At 42.8% G+C, this 27,386-nt stretch overlaps 1 protein-coding gene across 2 annotated transcripts in view; it reads right to left on the bottom strand.

Moving 5' to 3' along the window:
- Window positions 1-27,386, bottom strand: part of tenm1 (teneurin transmembrane protein 1) — a 480,926-nt gene that overhangs the window by 275,697 nt on the left and 177,843 nt on the right. For both annotated transcript variants that reach the window (XM_062045519.1, XM_062045520.1), the window contains exon 5: window positions 23,192-23,430. In XM_062045519.1, coding sequence (XP_061901503.1) covers window positions 23,192-23,430 — 239 coding nt within the window. The remainder of the gene's footprint in view (window positions 1-23,191; window positions 23,431-27,386) is intronic.

Raw genomic sequence — 27,386 nt, 5'->3', positions numbered from 1 at the left:
AAGGGTTTCTGAACTTAGATTTTTAAGAGTGATACTGGATGACGGTCTGCCATGGAAATCTCATGTTGCACATGTACGGAAAAAGATGTCTAAGAGTATTTTTATATTAGATAAGGTAAAATATGTGTTAGATTATAGGGCAATGCGTATATTGTAATGTGCACTTATATTGCCATATATCAGCTACTGTGTGGAAGTGTGGTGGAACACATATAAGAGTAACATAAAGGTATTGTATCAACTACAGAAATGAGCTATAAGGATTATTCATAAAGCAGATTATCTAGAACACACAAACATACTATTTATTAATTCTGGTTTATTGAAACTACAGGAGCTAGTAAAGTTACAGACATTATGTGTTATGTTTAAGGCTAAAAGTAAAACATTACCAGCAAATTTACAAACAATGTTTGTCATCACTTCTGAGAATGAAGAGCATAGAAGAAAAGGTCATTTTAAACATCAGTATTATACATGGGTTATACTTGGATAGCGCTTTTCTACCTTCAAGGTACTCAAAGCGCTTTGACAGTATTTCCACATTCACCCATTCACACACACATTCACACACTGATGGAGGGAGCTGCCATGCAAGGCGCTACCAGCACCCATCAGGAGCAAGGGTGAAGTGTCTTGCCCAAGGACACAATGGACGTGACTAGGATGGTAGAAGGTGGGGATTGAACCCCAATAACCAGCAACCCTCTGATTGCTGGCACGGCCACTCTACCAACTTCGATGGCGTGGCGGCGTATTCAAGGACAACTTTAAAACAAATGTGTATATCAGTGGTGGGGGTTAAACTATGGAATTCTCTTTACAATGAGATAAAAGATTGTATAAATATATTCCAATTGAAAAAAATATATAAAGACAGAACAATAAGATCATATGGACAGCCGTAAGTGTTTACATTTTGCTTTATATTTATTATTTTACTTATTTTTTGTCTGGTTTTGTATTTGTTTTGTATCATCCGGTGAGGTGTATATTACTTTTTTTGTTCGGTTTGTACTTCATGAAGTTTTGCACTTGTTGGTTTTTTTGTGTGTTTTTTTTGTTTGTTTTCATTATATTTGGATGTATTTGTTTGGTTTGTATGCTTGTGAATCTGGGCTTTCCATTAAGTAAGACTACTTATTATGTTGAAGGGGGCAGGAAATATAAGATTTTCTTCATCCTGTTCCTTCTCAAACATAGGTGTGTAAATATGTGTTTAGTTGCTTAAGTTTAATTGTCTATTGATCAAAAATGCACATCAATGAAGGAGATAAATAAAAAACAAACAAGAAAAAAACATGTAATTAATTTCAAAACATTTTGATGCTAAACGACAATAATATCTAGAATTTATTGAATTATTTCAATTAAACCCAAAGAGGCCTTTTCACACTATTTCTGAGCATGCGCAAATAATGACGCACATTTACGAGCATGCACATATGCCTGTCTTCAACTCCCACGCCATCGTGAAGTCTGACGTTGCCCTCTCTGGAAAGATTGACCCGTCGCCAATCATCCGTCAAAGGTAAAGTAATTGATTCTTATTTTTAATTGAATATAATTGAACCAATACTTTGTGATAGATAATATATGGGGTGTATTTTAATGATTTGAAAAAGTCGAACGTGTATGCGCTCTGTAGTTCAAAGCATTTTGCTAGCACATTACACGTGTATGTACGCCTGACTATTGCTTCGACTGCGTTTGAAATCGCCTTGGAACGCAGACGACCTCGCTTATTTTATTTGTTTTAACGCGGTAACAAGTTAGGCGGAAGTTAGCTATCCAGTGATTGCCTCCATTCACCTGTGAAGTCTTCACAAGTTTAAGAGCGAGCAAGAAATGGGATCAAAATCGTACGCAGTGATGCTAACGAATCCATACAAACAGCCGTTTCATTGAGCATTTGGAATTTTAATTTGTATTTCTTTATTTAAAAATGTAACATGATTGTTAAGTTTAGACCAGGGGTCCCCCAAACTACGGCCTGCAGGCAGGATACGGCCTGCCAGCGTCCAAAATCTGTTATTAATATATTATTATATATATATATTTTTTAAATATGTCCTTTTTAAACCATTGTCTACCGCTTGTTACTCTCGGTGTCTCCTAGCCGCTCAGGGAAATTGTATTGTCTAAAAATGCATTTTTCCATCAATAACGTGACATGCTTACCGCAGTGTAAGCAGTAAGTGCGCGCTCTTTCAGTCAATTAGTGCGCGAGGAACATATATATATATATATAAATATATATAGTATATATGTATATATATATATATATATATATATATATATATATATATATATATATATATATATATATATATATATATATATATATATATACATATATATATATATTTAAACAAAATGGCGGCGCCCTAAAGGCAGCGGCTTGCAAACGCTCTTGGGAGTGTAGAGCGATTTGGCAAAAATACCCGTCAATTCTGTCTATTTCATGGCTGGCTCAAAGCGTGGACACTCTGTGATCACATACGACCGACAGACAATTCTGGATGTGGATGGATCGGGTCGTTATAGACTGAAAGATGCATGTACGGTGGACCTCCTCGCTAGCATGGGAATACTTCGCGGGCTACATCGAGCGGCCTTTGAATCAGCAGAGTCAAGTACTAGCGGGGACCGTCAATGGAGGAGACGTAAGCGGTGTGAGCGGAAGCAGAAGCGGGGATGCCGAGCGGGGCTAACAACAAAGCGAAAAGCTAATCCTCAAAGAAGCGTGGAGTGTCCGGGTAAGAAGTCATTTAAACTAGAACTAGCCGGCGCCAGGCTGGATAATCCCTGCACACATAGCAATTCTCTTAGAATAAAACACAACTCACATAATGTTTTTTCTTTTGTGACTGTGTCAGAGGCAGACATACATTCTACTGAGGTGGCTAACTATGATGCGTTCAATTTACGCAGCACCAAGCAAGCAATCTGAAAATTCCCGTCGTATCAATTCCTAGATATGGTCGAAACTATTTAAAGTCTTCATCGTATGGGCAGCTGTTTTCCGGCACCCGGACCTGAGGCCGAGGGTCTATGCCTTTTACCACCCCAGGCCCGGGGGGCCCTCCCGTTCATATGTCAGGACACACAGAAGTGAGCCAGGTCACCGAGCAGTCATCCAGGTCCGCCAGGCCACGCAAACCATTAGGAGCACGATAAATCGGGCAACGCAGGATCACGTGGTCGGCAGTCTGCTCCTCCGCGCCACACTCACACGTCGCGTTAGGTGCTAAGCCCCACTGGAACATGTTTGAGCGAAAGCGACCGACACCAGTTCGGAGGCGGTTAAGCCTCACCCAGGCCACTCGTGGTAGTGAGAGGCCTGGTATTGAGCCGGTGTCAGGTATGAAGTCACGGAGTCTGGAGGAGATGGTATGCTCCAGGTCCGTGCTCCATTTGTGATTCGCCCAGTGAGCCGCCCTGATGTTGTTGTCACTGCATTGCTGCAGGAGCTTCAGGGCGGCTGGTACCAGTGGGTCTCTGGAGGGGAGGCGGGGCGTTGGCTCTGAGGAGAGTGTGAGCCTTTCATGGAGCAGGTGGTTCTCATCCATGTTTGCCCGGCCCGCCAGAGTTGCTACAGCACCTTGGCGACGAAGCTCAGCGGGTTGGATGCCTGCTAAGATGGGCAGTAGCTCCACAGGGGTGGGGCGCAGGCATCCAGTGATAACACGCAAGGCTTCGTTGATCGGGACATCAAGTTGTTTAGAGTGAGCACTGCGCGCCCAGACAGGTGCGCAGTACTCAGCAGTTGAGTAGACCAGGGCAAGTGCTGCTGTTCGCAGAGTTCTTGCCCCGGCACCCCAACCGGACCCGACCAACCGTCTCAGCAGTGAGACGCGGGTGTTGAGTTTCTTGCGTGTTGCCAAGAGGTGTTTACGGAAAGTGAGCGACCTGTCCAGGGTGACCCCAAGGTATTTAGGGTCAGGGCGAGGGTCTTCAGGTGTAGGACGAGGCCGGCATAGGGTAAGGGTAAGGGGATCGAGAAAGTTTACGGGGGATCGAGAAAGTTTACGTTCACGCCGTGATCCCTGCAAGTAACCGCGCTGCTCTACTCCATGGCAACGCGGCGAAACAAAAAACTTTCAACTCGGGTACCCTCCCGTTCTGGCGTCCAGGGGCAGTCTGGGCGGAGATCTGGTAGCAACACTGCTGCCGGTCTCCAACCAAGAATACTGCAACTGAACGTTGAAGGGCTCACAGATGCCAAAACATCCGTCATCAAGCACATGGCCCACACCACCCAAGCCATGGTCATCCTCCTTCAGGAAACCCACCGCCCAACAGCGGACAAGCTAGCGATCACCAACTTCACGCTAGCTGGGTCAATCCTGAGCAAGAAGCATGGCCTTGCCACGTTTGTCCACAACGATCTGAGCTGGACCCTCGCCGATCGATCACCGGACAACTCCGAGATCGAGTGGCTGCGAGTGGACGTTGGCGACATCAAAATTGTCAACGTCTACAAACCACCACCCTCACAACTCACGCCAGTGTCACTGCCAGTGCTTGAACCACCGTGTGTATATGCTGGTGATTTCAACTGCCGGCATACACGGTGGGGATACAGTACCACCTCACCGAGCGGGGAAACTCTTTCTGACTGGGCAGAGCGCAACTCGCTCAACCTTTTCTACAACCCGAAGGGCCCAGCCAGCTTTCACTCCGCTCGGCATAACACTGACACGAACCCTGACCTGGCTTTCGTGAGTGTCGGTGTGGACACCCAGCTCCCCGACAGACGTGTTCTAGGAATGTTCCCCAGGTCGCAACACCGACCGTCGCCGATATCGGTGCCCGACCTCGTGACAACAGTTCCGAGCGGACCGATGAAGCGATGGAACTTCCGGAAGGCCAATTGGAAACTCTATCGCCTCCATACCAACAAGTCCACACGGTGTCTCCCACCACCAGACACACCCAACGTGGACGAGGCATACCAGGACTTCTGTAGGGCACTAACATCTGCGGCCAAAAAAGCCATCCCACGCGGCCGGCGTAAGAACTACAAACCATGCTGGGATGGCGAGTGCGAGACCCTCTACAGCGCCTTCCTCCGGGCTCCCTATGGCCCGGAGGCTAACAATTCAGCCACTGCCCTTCTTTCCACTCTTGGAAGGAAGAGGCACCAGCGCTGGAAAGAGGCAGTCCACTCCATCGACTTCTCGCACACTAGCCGTATCGCGTGGAGCACTTTGAACAACTTGACTGGTAGGTCTGAGCGCGCACCCCGAACATGCCCCGTTACCCCAAATGCTATTGCAGCACAGGTTGTGAAAAACGGGGCATATACCGGGATAAATCGAGATTTTTCCCGGGCGGTGCGCCAGGAAACTGCAGACCTCTGGAGGACAACAACATCTAGCGAGTGTAACATCTCCGGTGAGTTTTCACCGGAGGAGTTCACAGCTGCCCTCCAGTATACCAAACCAGGCAAGTCTGCTGGGCCTGACAACATCTGCCCAGAACTCGTGCTCCACGCTGCCCCTGCAATGAAGTCCTGCCTGCGCCAACTCCGGATCCCCAGGATTTGGAGAAGGGCCACTGTTGTCGCTATCCCCAAGCCGAACAAGCCAAAGGATGACGTAACGAGCTACAGACCAATCTCGTTGCTCTGCGTCCCCTTTAAAGTCCTCGAGCGCCTGATTCACGCCCGTGTCGAGCCCATCATAGACCCCCACCTCCCCCGGGAGCAGGCGGGTTTTCGACGTGGGAAGTCCACGGTGGATCAGGTCGCCCTCCTTACCCAGGACATCGAGGACTGCTTTGAGGCGAAAAAGAAGGCCGGTGCCGTCTTCATAGGCCTGACTGCTGCCTATGACACAGTCTGGCACCGCGGCCTCACCTGCAAACTTCTCCGCCTGCTTCCAGACAGGCACATGGTCAAAATGATCATGGAGCTTGTCTGGAACCGCAGCTTTACTCTCACCACCAGTAACGGAGATAAAAGCAGGTTGCGGCGCCTGAAAAATGGCGTCCCCCAGGGATCTGTCCTGGCTCCCCTCCTGTATAACATCTATACATACGACCTGCCTGCCACAGTCTCACGGAGGTTCGCATACGCAGACGATCTCGCGCTGCTGCACTCCGACAGGGACTGGCAGGCCTTGGAGGGAACTCTAAGCCAGGACATGGAGACTTTAGTGGCTTACCTCCATAACTGGAGATTGAAGCTCAGCGAATCCAAGACGGTGACACAAGCTTTCCACCTATACAATTGGGAAGCGGATCGTGAGATCAGGTTCGAGGTGCGGAAGCCGGATGGGGCTTCCCTTACCCTTACTATTTAAAGTGCACTACGCATAATAAACGCAACATTATTAATATTGCAACTTCGGATAATTTCAACAAACAATCCTCAAAACAGCCCACTACCTATAATATGGGCTTTTTAAACATAAGATCATTATCTTCCAAAACGTTATTAGTTAATGAGGTCATTAGAGACAACAAACTTGACGTCGTTGGTCTCGCCGAGACCTGGCTCAAACCAGACAATTTTTTTGCGCTAAATGAGGCATCTCCTCCTAACTATACCAATGCACATGTTGCCCGTCCTCTTAAAAGGGGAGGGGGTGTCGCACTAATATACAATGAAAACTAAAGACAATGCATCCCAGCTACAATTGGGTTCTATTAACACAGATACGACTGTATATACGACGGACACTGCCCTCCAAAATAGTTTCTCTCTCTTTGATGAAATAACATTGGAGGAATTGTTAAAATGTGTAAATGGGACAAAACAAACAACATGTTTACTTGACCCAATTCCTGGGAAACTCATTAAGGAGCTTTTTGTATTATTAGGTCCATCAGTGTTACATATTATAAACTTATCACTTTCCTCTGGCACTGTTCCCCTAGCATTCAAAAAAGCGGTTATTCATCCTCTACTCAAAAGACCTAACCTCGATCCTGACCTCATGGTAAACTATCGGCTGGTGTCCCACCTTCCGTTTATCTCGAAAATCCTCTAAAAAATTGTTGCACAGCAGCTAAATGAACACTTAGCGTCTAACAATCTCTGTGAACCTTTTCAATCTGGTTTCAGGGCAAATCACTCTACGGAGACAGCCCTCGCAAAAATGACTAATGATCTATTGCTAACGATGGATTCTGATGCGTCGTCTATGTTGCTGCTTCTTGATCTTAGCGCCGCTTTCGATACTGTTGATCATAATATTTTATTAGAGCGTATCAAAACGCGAATTGGGAGGTCAGACTTAGCCTTGTCTTGGTTTAACTCTTATCTTACTGACAGGATGCAGTGTGTCTCCCATAACAATGTGACCTCGGACTATGTTAAGGTAACGTGCGGAGTTCCCCAGGGTTCGGTTCTTGGCCCTGCACTCTTTAGTATTTACATGCTGCCGCTAGGTGACATCATACGCAAATACGGTGTTAGCTTTCACTGTTATGCTGATGACACTCAACTCTACATGCCCCTAAAGCTGACCAACACGCCGGATTGTAGTCAGCTGGAGGCGTGTCTTAATGAAATTAAACATTGGATGTCCACTAACTTTTTGCAACTCAACGCTAAGAAAACGGAAATGCTGATTATCGGTCCTGCTCAACACCGACAACTATTTAATAATACCACCTTAACATTTGACAACCAAACAATTACACAAGGCGACTCGGTAAAGAATCTGGGTATTATCTTCGACCCAACTCTCTCGTTTGAGTCACGCATTAAGAGTGTTACTAAAACGGCCTTCTTTCATCTCCGTAATATCGCTAAAATTTGTTCCATTTTGTCCACAAGCGACGCTGAGATCATTATTCATGCGTTCGTTACATCTCGTCTCGATTACTGTAACGTATTATTTTCGGGCCTCCCTATGTCTAGCATTAAAAGATTACAGTTGGTACAAAATGCGGCTGCTAGACTTTTGACAGAAACAAGAAAGTTTGATCATATTACGCCTCTACTGGCTCACCTGCACTGGCTTCCTGTGCACTTAAGATGCATGTATAAAATACTACACGGTCAAGCTCATGCCTATCTTGCCGATTGTATTGTACCATATGTCCCGACAAGAAATCTGCGTTCAAAGAAATCTGCGTTTAAAGAACTCCGGCTTATTAGTGATTCCCAGAGCCCAAAAAAAGTATGCGGGCTATAGAGAGTTTTCTATTCGGGCTCCAATACTATGGAATGCCCTCCCCAAGAAAGTTAGAGATGCTACCTCAGTAGAAGCATTTAAGTCCCATCTTAAAACTCATTTGTATACTCTAGCCTTTAAATAGACTCCCTTTTTAGACCAGTTGATCTGCCGTTTCTTTTCTTTTCTTTTCTCCTCTGCTTCCCTCTCCCTTATGGAGGGGGAGTTACACAGGTCCGGTGGCCATGGATGAAGTGCTGGTTGTCCAGAGTCGGGACCCGGGGTGGACCGCTAGCCTGTGCATCGGTTGGGGACATCTCTACGCTGCTGACCCGTCTCCGCTCGGGATGGTTCCTGCTGGCCCCACTATGGACTGGACTTTCGCTGATGTGTTGGATCCACTGTGGACTGCACTTTCACAATATTATGTCAGACCCACTCGACATCCATTGCTGTCGGTCTCCCCTAGAGGGGGGGGGGGTTACCCACATATGCGGTCCTCTCCAAGGTTTCTCATAGTCATTCACATTGACGTCCCACTGGGGTGAGTTTTCCTTGCCCGTATGTGGGCTCTGTACCGAGGATGTCGTTGTGGCTTGTACAGCCCTTTGAGACACTTGTGATTTAGGGCTATATAAATAAACATTGATTGATTGATTGATTGATATATATATATATATATATATATATATATATATATATATATATATATATATATATATATATATATATATATATATATATATATATATATATATATATATATATATATATATATATGTATCCTGCGCTCCGGATCTTTGTGTGGAGGTTACATGTTCTTCCCGTGACTGCGTGGGTTCCCTCCGAGTGCTCTGTCTTCCTCCCACCTCCAAAGACATTTTTTTAAATGCATTTTTTATTAGCATTCTTATTAGCACAAGAGGTTGTGCACCAGCAACATTTATTAGACTTTATTAGACTCTTACATCCACAGTGCAAGAAGGAGCGCTACCGCAGGTCCTTTCTACCCACAGCCATTAGACTTTACAACGCACTTATGTGATTACTGTGATCTTTTTCCATGGTGTGCAATACGGAGGTTAGTGTTTTCTTGTCTTATTTTATCTTGTATCTATAAAAATTAGTGTGCAATATGTAGTATTTATTACTATTTGTTTTTATTTTCATTACGTTTTACTTTTGCTCCTGTATGTAAAAACCTGCACTGCAACACGGTAATTTCCACATTGTGGGATACATAAAAGTCTATCCTATCCTATCGTGATATAACATCTCATAGCAGGTAATTCGTTTATCAACACCTGCTTTTTAAGTCATAAACGTGTCAACTACTGTATGTGCGCATGTGCAAGGTGCAATGCAGATATGTCATGCCATCATCTTGTAAAGACCACACAGATCCATCACTGTGTTTCTATTCATTAAAATTACACTCAGAATATCCATCCATCCTTTTCCGTGTCCCTATAATGAGAATGATACACAAAGATAGTAATAAAATAATGAATAATAAAGTAAAATAATATCAATTTATGGCATTCATGTTCATCCACGGACCTTTAACATTATATCTCATTTCAAATATATAATATAAATCAATACAACCAATTAGCATGGTAGGCCTGTGTGCAATTTGTAACAATAGGTTTTATTTTTTGTGTTTATGTTGCACATGGACCTATTTGTGTGACGGACCGGAAGCCATATTGACAGTGTTGACAGCTATCATTGCAGTGTCTGTGTCGTGTGTGTGAATTATATACATAAAAAGATCCAGTGAAATTTAAAATGTTCACTTTTATGAGTGAATTAATAATGGCCTGTGGATTACTGGATTGCTTAGAGGACGGCCATTCCATATATCTCCATGTATGGTAGAATTGTTTACCTGAAGAGCTTTGATTTGCGCGAGTCTGCCATTTTTTATTCAGTTGTAGTCCAAAGTTGTAGTCAATAAGTTCCTTATTTTTCTCCATACTATTGTTGTGGGGCAGACTTGCTCGTACATGCACATGCATGCAAAAATTCCTCCGTTGTTGTTATTTTATAATACAAAGTAGGGCTTAGTTCAGTAGACTCAATATGGAAGCGCTAAATACTACAACATGGCCGACGGGGAGTAAACACAGTCGAACGGGGCTTGGCCTCGACGGCACATAATTCAAGACTGCCCACAAAATGGCACATTCTGAAAAGACAGTCAAGAAGATGATCCATAAAACAAAATCCATGCAAAATTATGACCTAAACCCCAGCAATATGTAGACCACAAGGAAGTGTTTTAAATGTAGAAAAAGAAGATCATAATAGAGTATTTGGTTACATGCAGCTATATTCACATCCTGCTCTTTGATCATATTTGATTCAATAACCTTGGATTGTGACAAACAAAATTAGATACATTGATTTCCAATATATTATACATATATCTTTTTTGGGGACACAAAGAAAGAGCATCCTCAAGGTTTCAGGGTAAAACTAAAATGAGTCTTGGACAATAAAATGAGTGAATGGTTGTGCCGTCAACACCTCTATCCTTCAAGATTATAGATGCAATCTGAACATGTCCTCTATCTCTCCTTATATGCCCCATCATAATGCCCCGCTCCTCATATCTGATGGTCGTGCTGTGCTTAATAACAAGTCTGTGGGAGGGAGGTACACTGGGAAATAAACAAATTAACAAAGCAATTCACAGTGTCTCCAGCTCTGGAGGGGGTCTGCGAGGAGAGACGAAGGGCAGTATAGAAAGACGGGAAGGCTGTGTTAGCTACAGACAACAGGGGGCATGTGCTGCAATAACTTCAACTTGGACATTATCTCTGCATTCACACATTGGCCATTCCACTCTTCTACACTTAATCAGAGAGACAATAATATTGCAGCATTATTGCCTCACTTATTTTCCTCCAAATTAATTAAGATGCCATATACTGTAACTTCACACAATAGACTTGAACTGCTTAGTCTTTAAACATTGCTATATAAAGGGTAATGGGGGTGAAATGAATTCACGAAAACATCAAATACTCATTTAAGGCTTCATTATGCTACAGCATCACAGCACTCATGTAAGTCATACTGGCTCACTCCTCCCCATCCAAAGCCTTCGGCAAAGTTTAACATGCACCTCCAAAAAAATCTAACCTTGCACCAGCAAAGTGGAAGGCATTGCTGTGATGGGTCTTTTATTTTTTTGTGCATCATTTACAGTCTTGGCCTTTCGTTTATTTCCCCTCGAGTGAAAGCAACAGTTTTAAATCAAAACAATGGAGCAAATTGCTGATGGTCTTATGTAAGCACTTAAATAATCTGCAGTAATATAATATATAGTAACCATTATTCACTACTGGGGATGTAACGATATAACATTTTCATAACACAATTATCATGACCAAAATGATCACGATTATCTTTATTATCACAGTATTGTTGAATGTGCTCAAAAAGTCCTTATAAACACACTGAAATATTTTGACGCAGTTATTTTCGTAAAAAACATAACTAAAATAAATAGATATGCTGTTCAAAAAACTGACTATTTTGCATGGTTTGTGTTTCTTGCTTCACTGATAAGAGCTCTTATTGCTTTAAATATTGGTTTGTACCGTAGCACTTTAAGATGTATTTTAATCAAAAGTGCGAAACAAATACAATCTATTATTATTATTAATTATTTCTGGGCAGTGCTGTGGTGTCCTACATGTTCAGCGGTCCTTGAAGGCACCATACTAAAACGCCTCCTTCTCGTATATCATGCTACGAGAGCGCAGCTTGTAGGGTCAATGTGCGCAATTGAATATCGTAGTTACTCAGACAGCAATGTGCTCATATATATTTAGATTGGGTTGTGTCGTTTCTTAATGGGGAAAGACGTTAATGTTTATTGTTTTTATTTTAGCATTCAGGATACTGGCGCCAGTCAGTCCGTGAGTTTATCAATGTGCGGTTATTAATCACGGTTTTTCGATAATTTCATTAAAACGTAACACTAACTGTCGGGTGTATTACGACGGTTATCGTTATTACAGTTCATTGTTTCATCTATATTCACTACTTTTAAACAACAAGGTAAGTAGCCAGTCAACGAGAGTTGTGGTTGCTCACTCTCAGCAAAACACTGCACCGGCAGTAGCGTTGCGTATAACAGGGTCCAGACCGGCGTAGTGACTACGGTGTAGCATAATGAAGCCTTTACTCAAGGATGTCAAAAATATTTTCTACACTCCTACAACTTACATATACCTCGGCCTAAAAGGGAACTATACTTTTTGGGAATTTTGCCTATCGTTCACAATCATTATGAAAGACATGACTACAGATGGATTGTTTTTTAATGCAATCTAACTTGTTCATAAAAATAAATAAAATGTGGAGGTACTCTATTTCGCCTATAAAATCCAATTAAAAAAACATCCAAAAAGCGCCAATAAAACTCAATCTACATTTCGTGACTTGAATATTAATCAAGTATTAGTGACATTGTTATTATAAACGCTAACACAGAAGAACTATTTATAGTGGCGCCGTGATCACAAGCTTTTGTGTAATGTTTATACCATCAAGTGGTTGGTTGCTTCCTTGCTCACTGAAAGTTCATTGTAGATCAGAAATCATGCCTTATGAGTCATTATTTATCTAGATGGGAATATATAAACATTGTAGCAGTCAGCGTCCTAATGACAGCAGACCTTATACAAGTAAGTGATGTTTTATGATGTTAGTTGTCACTCATGAAGTCTGCAGTGGGTAATCAGTGATGTTGTCGAAGGAAAAAGCAAAAGTTGTGTTGCGTTTTTTAAATGAATGTGCCACGCATGCTTAAAATTATGAAAATACATGAATATTAAATGCCATTAGAAATGTTACCGTTACTACATTACATATATACTTACAATATGTATAAAAAACTTTGATAAAGGAGTTCGGATGTTTTTTAAGGGCTTTATATGCAGAATAGAGTGGCTTGCATAGGTTCCAATGTAAGCGGGCTTTTGATCGCATTTATTTAATATTTAGAATGCATTGAAAAATCAGTCGTCATGTCTTTCATAATGATTGTGATCGATCGGCAAATTTCCAAAAAAAGTGCAGTACCTCTAAAAGAGTGCCCCAGCTTAAGAGTTTTTCAGCATATTAGCTGTTTCTCAACTCACTGTTATGTTTAAGCTTGCGAGCAATAATTGGGGTTGCAATGTCACTGTGAACCTCTTAAGATCCGACCAAAACATTGGGTTGTACTCACTAACAGTTACCAAAACATAACATTGTTTTTACAACATGGGAACATGAAGGGCAAGTGTGAAGGGCAGTGTTGAAAAGAAGATGAGGACGAGATTCGTTAAATACATTTAAAAAAATCATGGTAATACATGACCTGTGTGTGTGTGTAAAGCTGGCTTGGCGAACAGTGGCATAGCACTGCTTCAATAAACTGCACCATGCTGAAGCAGAATGAGTTGATAACAACCACCAAATATGTCAAACGAATTGACTAAGAGAGAACATTTATCCATAAAAATATGGAGAAGTCGTTTATGGTGTGTTTGATGGAGAAGCAGCTCACAGAAGTCTGCTCCCTAAGGTAAACACTATAGATTATCATTACATTATCTAACACAGCTACTGTAGTTGTTTGTACTATACTCTAATCAATTTCCATGCAACGTTAATTATCTAGAAGTTTGTCTTTCTTATCAAAAAGCATGTCACATGTTAAAATGTTGGTGTTTTGGGGGACCAAGAACGAAATATCAAAATGTCAATTAATTTCAATGGGGAACACAATTTTAGGATCCAAGTGTTTTGGGTTAACAGCTTTGTCACAGAGTCGATAACCCGAGGGACAGCTGTCCTAAATAATTATTAAAATAAATATTGCAATCGAAGTGGTGAAAAAAGTGAGTATGAAGCGATTAATTATTTTAAATCAAACTACAATCATCATTCATCTTTCTGTTGTACTGGAATAAAGGAAATATCAAGATGACATCTTCAGTCCTTACTGAACTTCCACCTTATTGTGGTAGAGGAGTTTGTGTGTCCCAATGATCGTAGGAGTAATGTTGTCCGGGGGGTTCACTGCCCCTTGGTAGGATCTCCCAAGACAAACAGGTCCTAGGTGAGGGGATCAGACAAAGAGCAGCTCAAAGACCTTTATGGAAATGAAAGAACAGAGACTCAGATTTCCCTCACCCGGATGCGGGTCACCGGTGCCCCCCTCTGGAGCCAGGTCCGTAGGTGGGGACAGGCCAACATGCCAGGCACAGCCCGAAGAGGCAACGTGGGTCCCCCCTCCAATGGGCTCATCATTCATGGGAGGGGCCATAGAGGTCGGATGCAATTTGAGCTGGGCGGAAGCCGAAGGCAGGGCACTTGGCGGTCTGATCCTCTGCTAAATAAGCTAGCTCTTGGAATGTGGAACGTCATCTCACCTGGTGATGAGTTGGCTGCGATGGTGGGGGAGGATACCAGACAGACCTGACAGGCCCAAACGTATTGTGAGGGTCTCCTGGGAGCGTCTAACAGAATCTCCTGTCAGAGAGAGTTTCAATTCCCACCTCCGGAAGAACTTTGAGCATGTCACGAGGGAGGTGCTGGACATTGTTTCCTAGTGTACCATGTTCCGTACCTCTAATCGGACGATTGGAGCTGTGGCCGCAAGGTGGTTGGTGCCTGTCTTGGCACAAACCCGCTGATGGACACCAGCGGTGAGGGATGCCATCAACCTGAAGAAAGAGTCCTATTGGGTCCTTATGGCTCATAGGACTCCGGAGGCAGCGGACAGGTACCAACAGCCCAAGCCGTGTGCAGCTTCAGCGGCCGCGGAGCCAAAAACTCGAACATCGGAGGAGTTCGGGGAAGCCATGGAAAACGACTTCCGGACGGCTTTGAAGCGATTCTGGACCACCATCCGCTACATCTGCTGATCTGCTGACCTCGACTGCTTATGTTGTGGATCAGTGGAGGGAATACTTCGAAGACCTCCTCAATCCCACCAACATTATGAGGAAGCAGTGCCTGGGGAATCTGTGGTGGGCTCTCCTATTTCTGGGGCTGAGGTTGCCGAGGTCGATAAAAAGCTCCTCGGTGGCAAGGCCCCGGGGGTGGATGAGATCTGGCCAGAGTTCCTTAAGGCTCTAGATGCTGTGGGGCTGTCTTGGTTGACAAGACTCTGCAACACAGCGTGGACATCGGGGGCGATACCTCTGGATTGGCAGACCGGGGTGGTGGTTCCTCACTTTAAGAAGGGGAATTGGAGGGTGTGTTCCAATTATCGTGGGATCACACTCCTCAGCCTTCCCGGTAAGGTCTATTCAGAGGAGGCTACGCGGGATAATCGAACTTCGGATTCAGGAGGAACAGTGTGGTTTTCGTCCTGGTCGTGGAACTGTGGACCAGCTCTATACTCTCGGCAGGGTCCTTGAGGGTACATGGGAGTTTGCCCAACCAGTCTACATGTGCTTTGTGGACTTGGAGAAGGCATTCAACCGTGTCCTGTGCTCAGAGAGTATGGGGTCATCTCCCTGTATGATCAGTGTCAGAGCTTGGTCCGCATTGCAGGCAGTAAGTCGGACCCGTTTCCAGTTAAGGTTGGACTCCGCCAAGGCTGCCCTTTGTCACTAATTATATTCATAACTTTTATGGAAAGGATTTATAGGCGCAGTCAGGGCATTGAGGGGATCCGGTTTGGTGGCTGCAAGATTAGGTCTCTGCTTTTTGCAGATGATATGGTCCTGATGGCTTAATCTGGCCAGGATCTTCAGCTCTCACTAGATCGGTTCGCAGCAGAGTGTGAAGCGACTGTGATGAGAATCAGCACCTCCAAGTCCGAGACCATGGTTCTCGCCTGGAAAAGGGTGAAGTGCCATCTCCGGGTTGGGGAGGAGACCTTGCCTCATGTGGAGGAGTATAAGTACCTCGGAGTCTCGTTCACGAGTGAGGGAAGAGTGTGAGATAGACAGGCGGATCGGTGCGGCGTCTTCAGTAATGCGGACGCTGTATCGATCCATCGTGGTGAAGAGGGAGCTGAGTCGGAAGGTAAAGCTCTCAATTTACCAGTCGATAAACAGTCCCATCCTCACCTATGGTCATGAGTTTTGGGTTATGACCGAAATGACAAGATCATGGGTACAAGCGGCCGGAATGAGTTTCCTACACCGGGTGGCGGGGCTCTCCCTTTAGAGATAGGGTGAGAAGCTCTGCAATCCGGGAGGAGCTCAAAGTAAAGCCGCTGCTCCTCCACATCGAGAGGAGCCAGATGAGGTGGTCTGGGCATCTGGTCAGGATGCCACCCGAACGCCTCCCTGGGGAGGTGTTTAGGGCACGTCTGACAGGTAGGAGGCCACGGGGAAGACCCAGGACACGTTGGGAAGACTATGTCTCCCGGCTGGCCTGGGAATGCCTCGGGATCCCCCCTCAGGAGCTGGATGAAGTGGCTGGGGAGAGGGAAGTCTGGGCTTCCCTGCTTAGGCTGCTGCCCCCGCGACCCGACCCCGGATAAGCAATAGAAGATGGATGGATGGATGGATGGATCTTCAGTCATCATATTTATTCTGCATCTCATTAAAATGTTCATTATAATATTAATAATAATGAGCAATAGCAAAAAACTGATTTGAGTCTTGAAAACAGTAGGGATGTTAGCTTTAGTGATAGGCTGCAGCATACCCCGCGACCCAGGGAGGAACAAGCGGTAAAAAAAGGGATGGATGGATGTTAGCTTTAGTGAGTCTTAGGGGATGGAAATGGGAAATCATACCCTACCACTCCTCCTGTCAAAGGCTGTTAATTAATTGATTCAAATGACTGAATCATTATGTAATGAGAAAACCTAATAATGTGGTGGCCCATGTCTCAACCTCTCACCCTTGACAAAGACATTAAGTCCATGACCACTTTAATCTTCCATTTGAAAGTATTTGATTTACCGGCAAACGTATAATTTTTGCTTATGTCCCATTTATCTAAATGTAGTTGCCATGGTGATAGCAACACTGAGATCAATCATTGCCAAGCAGGAGTACAGCATGACACCAATTAAAAGGTGATGTCGTCTTCAAGTCATCACTCACACTTCTCACTAATGCACTAATTACCAAGGCCGGGACATTAATGGAAAAGCATGGTTCAGCCAGGGGATTAATCTGCATGGATTTGCTACACGTGTGCGTGTGTGTGTGTGTGTTTGTGTGTGTGTGTGTGTGTGTGTGTGTGTGTGTGTGTGTGTGTGTGTGTGTGTGTGTGTGTGTGTGTGTGCGTGTGTGTGTGTGTGTGTGTGTGTGTGTGTGTGTGTGTTAGTGTATTAGTGTATGTGCATGTGTGTGTGTGATTAGTGTGGCAGTCTGGTTGTGACCTTGAGCGACACCGCATGAAGGAAATGAACCAGCGGGCTCAGTGTTAGGACGATGAGCTCAAGTGGAGGCTGGGCCAAGGTTGTGCATTTTAAAATATGTGATACGATTGAAGAGGATCAATAAATATATTGGCTCCACTGATCTTTCAGACTGACGAATGACAGTTGGTACGAATAGTTTTTGCTAGCATTTCAACTATTATTGTAGATACATAGTACACATGCATACACTTCTGTTGATACCTCAATAATTTTAATAATAATCCCTCTTGAAATTAGACAGTAGGGAAATAAAAAACACATTGATAATAGGATCATATGTCAAAAATACCTGCAAGTTAGTGTTTGTGTGTGTGTGTGTGTGTGTGTATGTGTGCGTTTTTGTGTGTGGGTCTTTGTGGATGTGCGTGTGTGTGCGTGTGTGTGCATGCATGTGCCTGTGAGTGTGAGTGCGTGTGCGTGTGAGTGTGAGTGTGAGTGCGTGTGCGTGTGAGTGTGTGACAGAGGAGGAGAGCGCTAAACATTTTACAACCAAATTTATGTGTCCATTCATCATGGAATAATTACCCGTTTTGTGTGCCTTGGTCCAAAATAACTCATTTGAAATTTAAATTTTCCCCCAGATTTGGAATACATTACTTGCTGTGTTAGAGTCACTTTTACCTAGCAACTACAGATGAGATTTTCGGTAACACTTTAGTATGGGGAACATATTCAAAGTAACAAAGACTTAATTTAGAGTTATTTGGACACTAGGGGAACATATAAGGATTAGGGTTACTAAAAAGCAATAATTCTGAGGTTATTGAGGGACGACTCTTAGTTAATGGCTTACTGGTTGTATAATAAGGCCATGCAGAAGAAGGCATTAATAAGTACTTAATAATGATTAATTAAGAGCCAATATATTACTAATTTACATGTTAATAAGCAACTAATTAATGGTGAATATGTTCCCCATACTAAAGTAAAACCAGATTTTTTTTTTTACAAAATTAGCTTTTATATGTCATGGTTAAAAAATCAGGGAAATTCATTCAAACGTGACAACAGTTCCGGTCGTCTTTCGTTTATCACGGCTAATTGGTTGCAGTGCTGTCCCTGGCAAATTTCTGCAAAGTAAGATTTTGATTGATAAACCAAACATGTTCTTTTTTTCAGAGCATAAAATAAATGTTTACAACCTAAATATGTTTTTTTTGTTGACAATGTTAGAGCCCTCTAAACATGAAATGACACTCCTATAATCACCTTTACGGTCATTTCACCAAATATTGTAGCCTTGAGTGTGTTCTACTGTAGATTACAGTACTCTTAGCCTGGAGGATCCTCCAAGCGTCATAGCTATGGCTACATGACCACTACGTGGAAACACTTTGACACCCATCCATCCATCCATCCATCTATTTTCGACCGCTTGTCCCTGTCAGGGTCGCGGGGGTGAATGCAGCCCATCCCACCTGTATTCGGGTGAAAGGCGAGGTACACCCCAGACAAGTCTCTACCTCATTGCAGACACACTCTGGGTAATTCCTTTAAGTCAGAACTGGGCTTCCATATGCTAAAACCACGGCCCTGTGTTGTTCTGTAAAAACTTGGTCAACTTGACAATTGCAGCCAAGATAGCTGCGGCCAATAACTGTTTTGTTAGCATGCTGTGTTATTAGCATTGCATGCCCTGCATTGTCATTCCATATTGCCCACAAATTTGACAAATGTTGTGTGGAGCTGTGTTGTTGATGTGAAAGATGAAGTATATCCCTGAATCAACAAGAGTTCATCGCCACTTCACATAGCCCAGACAGCTGCTGATAGCTGATAGCAGTCTTGTTAACATTAAGTGGTATGACGATGTGTTATTGATGAGGCGGGGGCCGAAGATAAAGTCCATCAACAAATTATTCTGCCAAAACATGGGTCAACTTGATTGTCGTGGAAAAGATAGAGCTGACTAGGGTTGTACGGTATATGGGTACTAAAAGTACTGCGGTAATAATGAATTAACGGTACTATGCTGCTTCTGAAAAATACCAGTATTTTTTTTTCTTCGGACATGACAGCGCGACGTTGTCACGTCGTGACATTGCTGTTAAAACCAGCAGACGCGCATATTAGGCAACGCACACGCACGTAGTACTTACAAGCAGGAACAGTGTGGAGACAGAAAAAGGAGAATGGACGCATTTTGGGCCTAAAAACAAACAATAAAGTTGAATCAATAAACACTGAAGCGTCACTCTGCAAAAGGTGCTTAGCTCTTGCTCTGGTTAGCCGTTATCCAGCTAGCGGCTAACGTCCATCTGCGGTCGGTAGTGTTTTAGCTGCTTCTAAATCACTAGTCCTAGCTGCCATGGTGACAAATATACTACATTTCTTACAAGTTCAGTTTTTTCTTGCCCTGATGTGGGATCTGAGCCGAGGATGTCATTGCGGCTTGTGCAGCCTTTTGAGACACTTGTGATTAAGGGCTAAATGAATAAACGTTGATTGATTGATTAATTGACAAGTATCAATGACCAGGAATAGCAGTACATATATTGATACTATGAATGATAAATGATAAATGGGTTGTACTTGTATAGCGCTTTTCTACCTTCAAGGTACTCAAAGCGCTTTGACAGTATTTCCACATTCACCCATTCACACACACATTCACACACTGATGGCGGGAGCTGCCATGCAAGGCGCTACCAGCAGCCATCAGGAGCAAGGGTGAAGTGTCTTGCCCAAGGACACAACAGACGTGACTAGGATGGTAGGAGGTGGGGATTGAACCCCAGGAACCAGCAACCCTCCGATTGCTGGCCCGGCCACTCTACCAACTTCGCCACGCCGTCCCCATACTAAAATGATTACATTGATATTTTTTTATTATCACTAAATCTTTTGTGTTTGTTATTGTTTATAAACCCCTGAAACACATCCATCAATAAATCAATCAATCAAAGTTGATTTATATAGCCTTACATCACAAGTGTCTCAAAGGGCTGCACAAGCCACAACGACATCTTCGGCTCAGATCCCATATCCATGGACACAGGAGAACTTTAATTATGACCAATTAGGGGTGTAACTTTACCATGAATTGTTTTACATGGACCCTGACTTAAACAAGTTGAAAAACGTATTTGGGTGTTACCATTTAGCGGTCAATTGTACGGAATATGTACTGTACTGTGCAATCTACTATTAAAAGTTTCAATCAATCAATCAAAACGGTACGTGTATTTGTATTGAACCGTTTCCGTACGGAGGTTTCGGTTCGGTTCGGAGGTGTACCGAACGAGTACACATGCTAACAGCGACCGGGCTAGGACAACATGTAAAAGCCAGAGCTGGAAGACCCTCCTGCCTCGTTAAGATCTCCCGTTTGGGACCACTTCGGCTGCGCGATACAACAATGGAGGACGGAGGTTTGCCGACATTGTTCAGCAGCTGCTTCTGTTCGTCCTTCATAGCGAAGGACGAACACTATTTGATTTCCTATTATGCAGCTCATTTTTATTTTACACTTATTGAAATATCTTGTGTGACATCATGTTTTTAAACTATTGTAGTGGCGTTCTGTACAAAAAGTGCACTTTAATTTAGTGTTGTTTTGATAAGTCATCTTAGTGACATCGTGCACAAAAGTGCACTCTTAGCTTGTATTAAAATGTCTCTGACAATCTTGCACTTTCTGTTTTGGAAATGACATGAATGTTTGTGCCACTGCTTAATAACTGTTTAATAAATACAGTTTTGTTAAATTGACTTACTTGTGATTTCCTTCTCTGCCTGTTAGTTTAAAATGAGCATATATTAATGCAGTATGAACAAGAATGTTTTAATGTAGACACATAGAATCATCATACTGGTGTGATTATATGTATCAAGTGTTATGGTAATTCAAGGCTAAGGCAAGATATACATCGTGTATCGCGATATGGCTTAACAATATTGAGATATTAAAAAAAGGCCATATCGCCCAGGCCTAGACTAGCTCTTTCTTTTTTGTATTTATTTTGTCAGGTTTTTTTTTTTTGACTGCTCAGTGGCCTTGTGGTTAGAGTGTCCGCCCTGAGATAGGTAGGTCATGAGTTCAAACCCCGGCCGAGTCATACCAAAGACTATACAATTGGGACCCATTACCTCCATGCTTGGCAATCAGCATCAAGGGTTGGAATTGGGGGTTAAATCACCAAAATGAATCCCGGGTGCGGCCACCGCTGCTGCTCACTGCTCCCCTCACCTCCCAGGGGGTGATCAAGGGTGATGGGTAAAATGCAGATGATAATTTCACCACACCTAGAGTATGTGTGACAATCATTGGTACTTTAACTTTTAATTTTAATTTTAAAAATTAGAACGTGATGAAAATGTCAATACAAAATTGTACAACCCTACTTAGCATGTGTTTAACCTTAAAGTTAAAGTTAAAGTACCAATGATTGTCACACACACACACTAGGTGTGGTGAAATCTGTCCTCTACATTTGACCCATCCCCTTGTTCACCCCCTGGGAGGTGAGAGGAGCAGTGGGCAGCAGCGGTGCCATGCCCGGGAATCATTTTGGTGATTTAACCCCCAATTCCAACCCTTGATGCTGAGTGCCAAGCAGGGAGGTAATGGGTCCCATTTTTATAGTCTTTGGTATGACTCAGCCGGGGTTTGAGCTCCCAACCTACCGATCACAGGGCGGACACTCTAACCCAGGGGTCCCCAAAGTTTTTGACTCGGGGGCCGCATTGGGTTAAAACAATTTGGCCGGGGGCCGGGCTGTGTATATATATATATATATATATATATATATATATATATATATATATATATATATATATATATATATATATATATGATATATATATATATATATATATATATATATATATATATATTTATATGTATATATATATGATATATATATATATATATATATATATATATATATATATATATATATATATATATATATATATATATATAGGGCACTTTCCGCTCGTGCGATGATGTCACGTTATCGATGAGAAAATGCATTTTTAGACAATATGATTTGCCTGAGTGGCTAGGAGACACCGTGAGTAGCAAGCGGTACAAAGTGGATAAGAAAAGACAGAAAAATATATATATATATATTTTTTTTTTTTTGAATACTTGGGACTTCCTGCGGGCCTGATTTTGGAAGCTGGCGGGCCGAATCTGGCCCGCGGGCCGTAGTTTGGGGACCCCTGCTCTAACCACTAGGCCACTGAGTAGTTGAACGACTTTACATATCCACATCAAAACAATTAACCAGAAAAGTTAATCAAAATGCTTTTCCTTTGACTGTGATTCATTTTCAAGTCTAGTCCCCAGTCGGGCGGCACCCACATGGAGTGTGGACCATTAATAAACAAACAGTGTCTCATATCTGTCACTCAAAGGAGCCATTCAAAACACTTTGATTAATTTGCAAATTCACATATCTAGCTACTGTAGCAGTAATCAGCTTGAACCTGCAAATGGAAGTCCAGCTTGATGAATATCTTTATTGATAGCAAAACATAATAATAGAAAATAAGACAAATACTGCACTGTAATATATATATTAGACATGAATACAATTCAACACTTAATTTGAAATGCAACTGTATATCTTGCTTGGTCAACAAAGCTTAATTGGGATATGTGTTGCAGATATTCAAACACATTTGACGTCATTCTAATGTAGAGGGCAAAACTCACCGATGACATATGTGAGCAGCAGGGCAAGGGTCAGCGTGAGAAGCGACGCGGATAATGCCGTGCACTTCCAGTTGCAGCAGCGGTGAGGCTTGTTGAAGGTAAACAGTGGTCTGGTCACACTGCTCCGTGGCAGGGGCCTGGGCGGGGGCGAGTACACTGTCCCAGAGGTCAGGGGGTAACCCTGCCCTGCACCTGACAGCAGGGCTGATGAACCCGAGCCCTGCTTGAAGAGGAAGTGTCTATAAGAGAGAAACAACACAAAATCATTGCATTGTCCTCCAAGTCACACTAAAGTTGGTCAATACAGTAGAAATGTTTTCCCTCACATCGTCTCGTGACCTTGTTTTTGTGCACCTTGGAGGGAGACAATGTTGTGGCATAAAGCTTATCTACTTCATGTCACTGACTGATCAGTATCTAGGCTGCTAATTAAGATAGCTGCATGGTGGGGCTAAAGATGGGTATTACCCCCAACTGTTTCATTTGTGTAAAATAATCAACTTCAGCCAAAGACATACATTGAAAATGAGCATGATTTCCTAATAACATGAAATCACATACTGTAAGTCACGTCTGTGACTCTAGCAATATAGACTCACACTGGGTATAAACACTATATATGAAGATGGGATATTGACATACATGTACTGTAATGAGGAGTATAAAGTAGGCATAAAGAGCATACAGTAAATGAAAGCAATAATAGTGATCCATACATTTATAAGAATGTTTTGGACAGTGGCGGGCCGTGCGTTTCCCACCTAGGCCTTCAGTGATGTCCGACTTCAATGATTACCTCTCAAAATACCATAATTTATGTCCCCACATGACCATTGCTGGAGAAACACTATACAGGAACACATTTACACACTACTGGGCATTGGATCACCACCAACAGTGTACAAAACGGGTTGTTTTCTGGCGCATTTAAAAAATCAATAAACCCGCATCAGCAATTAAAACATATCTTATGTGGTACTGTCAAAGTTAAAATTGCAAAAAACATTTTAAATGTGAAAAAAATAAAGAAATAAAATATCTGATTTATTATTTTCATAGCTGAGCTAGCTTCCGGGGGTTGGCCGACATCGTCTCACAAGATGTAGTTTCTCTTTAAATATCCTTCTTGAAAATGGCCTTGCAAATATATGTGTTGTCTTGTCTAATGATAAAAGATGCAGACGAGGTGTGTTGGCTGAGTTCTTAAAGTTTACTCCACAGCGTGCTCATCAAAAACATCCCATTGCAGGCATGGCTACGTTCATCATAAACGGGGCTACTGCGCAGGCTCTTCACTACTGTGGCATGTTGGGTAATGGAGTTCTTATGTTACCTGGCTTATAATATCACTATATATCTGCCTTAGGCCATCTAGAAGGCCTTACTGACAACAGCGTGTGATCTGATTGGCTATCGCAACTGTCTATCAACTGTATGTCCCCGTTCACTTACAGTGCACGGACGCCCACATTGCTGAATCTGAAGGCCTCAGGCAGATTTTGTACAGCATGGCAACATAAGTTAGCTGAATTCTGATTGGATAAAAACTCTATGAACTAAAAACAACAGCACTGGAAGGAGCATAATATGACATGAAGAGAATGTGACTAAGTTTAGATATTTAGGGAAAATACATTAACAATTACTTTTATCTTTAATTATGATGATGATTTCTGGTTATGTTAGGCCAGCAGAGAAGGCCTTGCTGGCCCTGACAGCACACCACTGGTTTTGGATATACTTTAAATGCAATTTAAATATATGGTAACAAGATTGTGACCACTTGGAGAATTGTAATATCTATAAAACTGAATTATGTAAAAGTCTCCCCATTCTAAATGTTTACAATCATAACAAAAAGCTTGTGTTTAAAAACTGACATTTGATACAGCTTACGGTGCTCATTAGAATGCTTAGGGGTGTAACAAACAACCAATACATTGTTTTTACAGGTCCCTGGATCGAGCCAAATGTAAAATAAACTGACCGATGGCTCGTTTACAAAGTTATGACTCAGTTTAATTGATTTGCTATGCTGATGATGCTTCCTCACTCTCTTTCTTCGAGTGTGTGTGCCCTTGTATCGCTTCCTGTGAAACACTCACAATACCTGTCGCAGGAATGTAAACAAACAGGAGGAAAATATATTCAATCTTGCCTTTCTTCATACTTTCTCGAGTCATTTGAAATTTCAGGTTAGCGAATAGCTCCATATATGGTAAAGTTTTATACGAAGAGCTTTGCGCGAGTCCACCATTGTAGTCCAACGTTGTAGTCAATAAGCTCTTTCTTTTTCTCAATTTTCTTGTTGTGGGGCGGACTAACTCGCAAAGGCACATACCGTAAATATACAATGTATAGTGTGACATAGTGTACTAGTTGTGTGCTTTTCATTTCCAATGTCTTCTAAATTAGCATACAAATCTCTCTAAAAAAAAAAAAAAAAAAAAGATAAACTTACATCAGTTTAAGAGAGAAAAAAAAATCAGTCTGAGCCTGGGCCCCTGGAGAGAGGGTCCAAACTGAGACCAATGAAGAAAAAAAATTCATAGCCATAGCACACATAAACATGTGTGTAAGAGGGAAACATCAAAGAACACAAATACATTAAAAGAGCAAAGCTGATGTAACCAGCCACTTTTACACAAAGCCACAAAAGTAAAACAACAACAACAACAAAATAATAATCAACCAATAATATACATTGCATACACACGACTGCACCATGCATGGACAAGCAACCAAAAAAAACCATCATTTCAACACCGACACACACTGTGGTGGACTCTGCGGTGTTCCACGCCATTGTCTGCTGGGCTGCGGGGAGCATGGCCTGAGACAGCCAAGAGAGCCGACTCCACCCTCGGCCGCCCACCAACTCTCGGCCAGTGTCCGGTCCGCATGGATGAGTGAGGATGCGTCCAAGGAGACCGAGGCGTCCGATACACGCTCATTCAGCCAAGACACCGTGAAGCCCGTCCGTCCCGGCGCCAGCTCCACAGCCCTGTCTCTTCATCCACATCGCCTCTCCTCCAGTCTCTCCAAACGGACTCCGGTGTGGCAGAGACCCAGCAGCTGGTCCCCACGACCAAAAGGCTCCCAGGAGGCAGATCCAGAAGCCCACAAAAAAGCACCGCAGAAGACACGAAAGTGCCACCCTTTGTCGCACAGCCCCAAAGGGTCCCGAAACAAAATGCAAAAAACAACAACCAAAAAAACACATGAAAACAAGAGGGAAACACCAGAAACACAAAAGGATGACACAAGAGCACAGAGTTCCTGCCACCAGCAGCCACCACAGCGGCGCCATCTTGAAAAAAAAGAAAAAAGAAGAGACCCTTATTCTGGTATGACCGAGAATAAAAAAAATCCCTGACTTACTTATTTCATTTTGAACTTATCCAAATGACTGCTCAATTTATATGACTGCATTATTAAGACTGAGAGGAGGTCATTTTCTTAAAGAGTGCTTTAAATGAAGATAAAATCTAAAATTAAGTGCAATGAATCATTTCACTGTATATTGTGTTCCGGTAATGGAAGGAAGGACTGTAAGGTGTCAGCTGAGGAAGCAGAAATATGCGGAATGGGGAACTATGCAATTTGCAAAAGTGGGTCTTGGCAGGAAAATATACATTATTTTAAACAGTTTTTGCAAAATTGTTTCCTCTTCTCTTATTAGATCGACTCCAATTTTAAAAAGAACAATGAAGATTGGTGTTGGCAGGCCGTGCATTTCGAACCCCATTCTCCTGTTTGCGCGTAAGTGTTATTTTATGTGCTTAAAGTTCCGAACGCTTCTATCATTCACACTCTTCCATTCAGCCTGCGGACATAACCGACTTACGTGGGTGAGGCAAAATTGCTTAAGTGGTGAATAAAGGTGGGCTCACGACTAATGAGGCGGACTTTACCATGACGCCTTGTTTCCATGGTTGTGTAAAAATTGCGGAATATGGAGTTTTACAAATACGTTTTATGCAGGGGTCACGCCCTTCTTTTCTCCCACCTATGAGAAGACACAGCCAGGTAAATTATGTGAATCTAGTTATTTGGTTTTAACTCATGATATCAATGAATGTTTCCAAGTGTCTCCAATCCAGTCGATCAGAATAGATTTGGTAGATTTTTGGACCTCTCACTTACCGTTTTATTATATTCGTCCAAACTTCAAGTGCAATGTTTAAAGTTATAA

This window comes from Entelurus aequoreus, linkage group LG04 (assembly GCF_033978785.1).
Source record: "Entelurus aequoreus isolate RoL-2023_Sb linkage group LG04, RoL_Eaeq_v1.1, whole genome shotgun sequence".
NCBI lineage: Eukaryota > Metazoa > Chordata > Actinopteri > Syngnathiformes > Syngnathidae > Entelurus > Entelurus aequoreus.
Note: the sequence above shows the minus strand (reverse complement) of the source record. Positions and strands in the feature narration are given on the sequence as shown.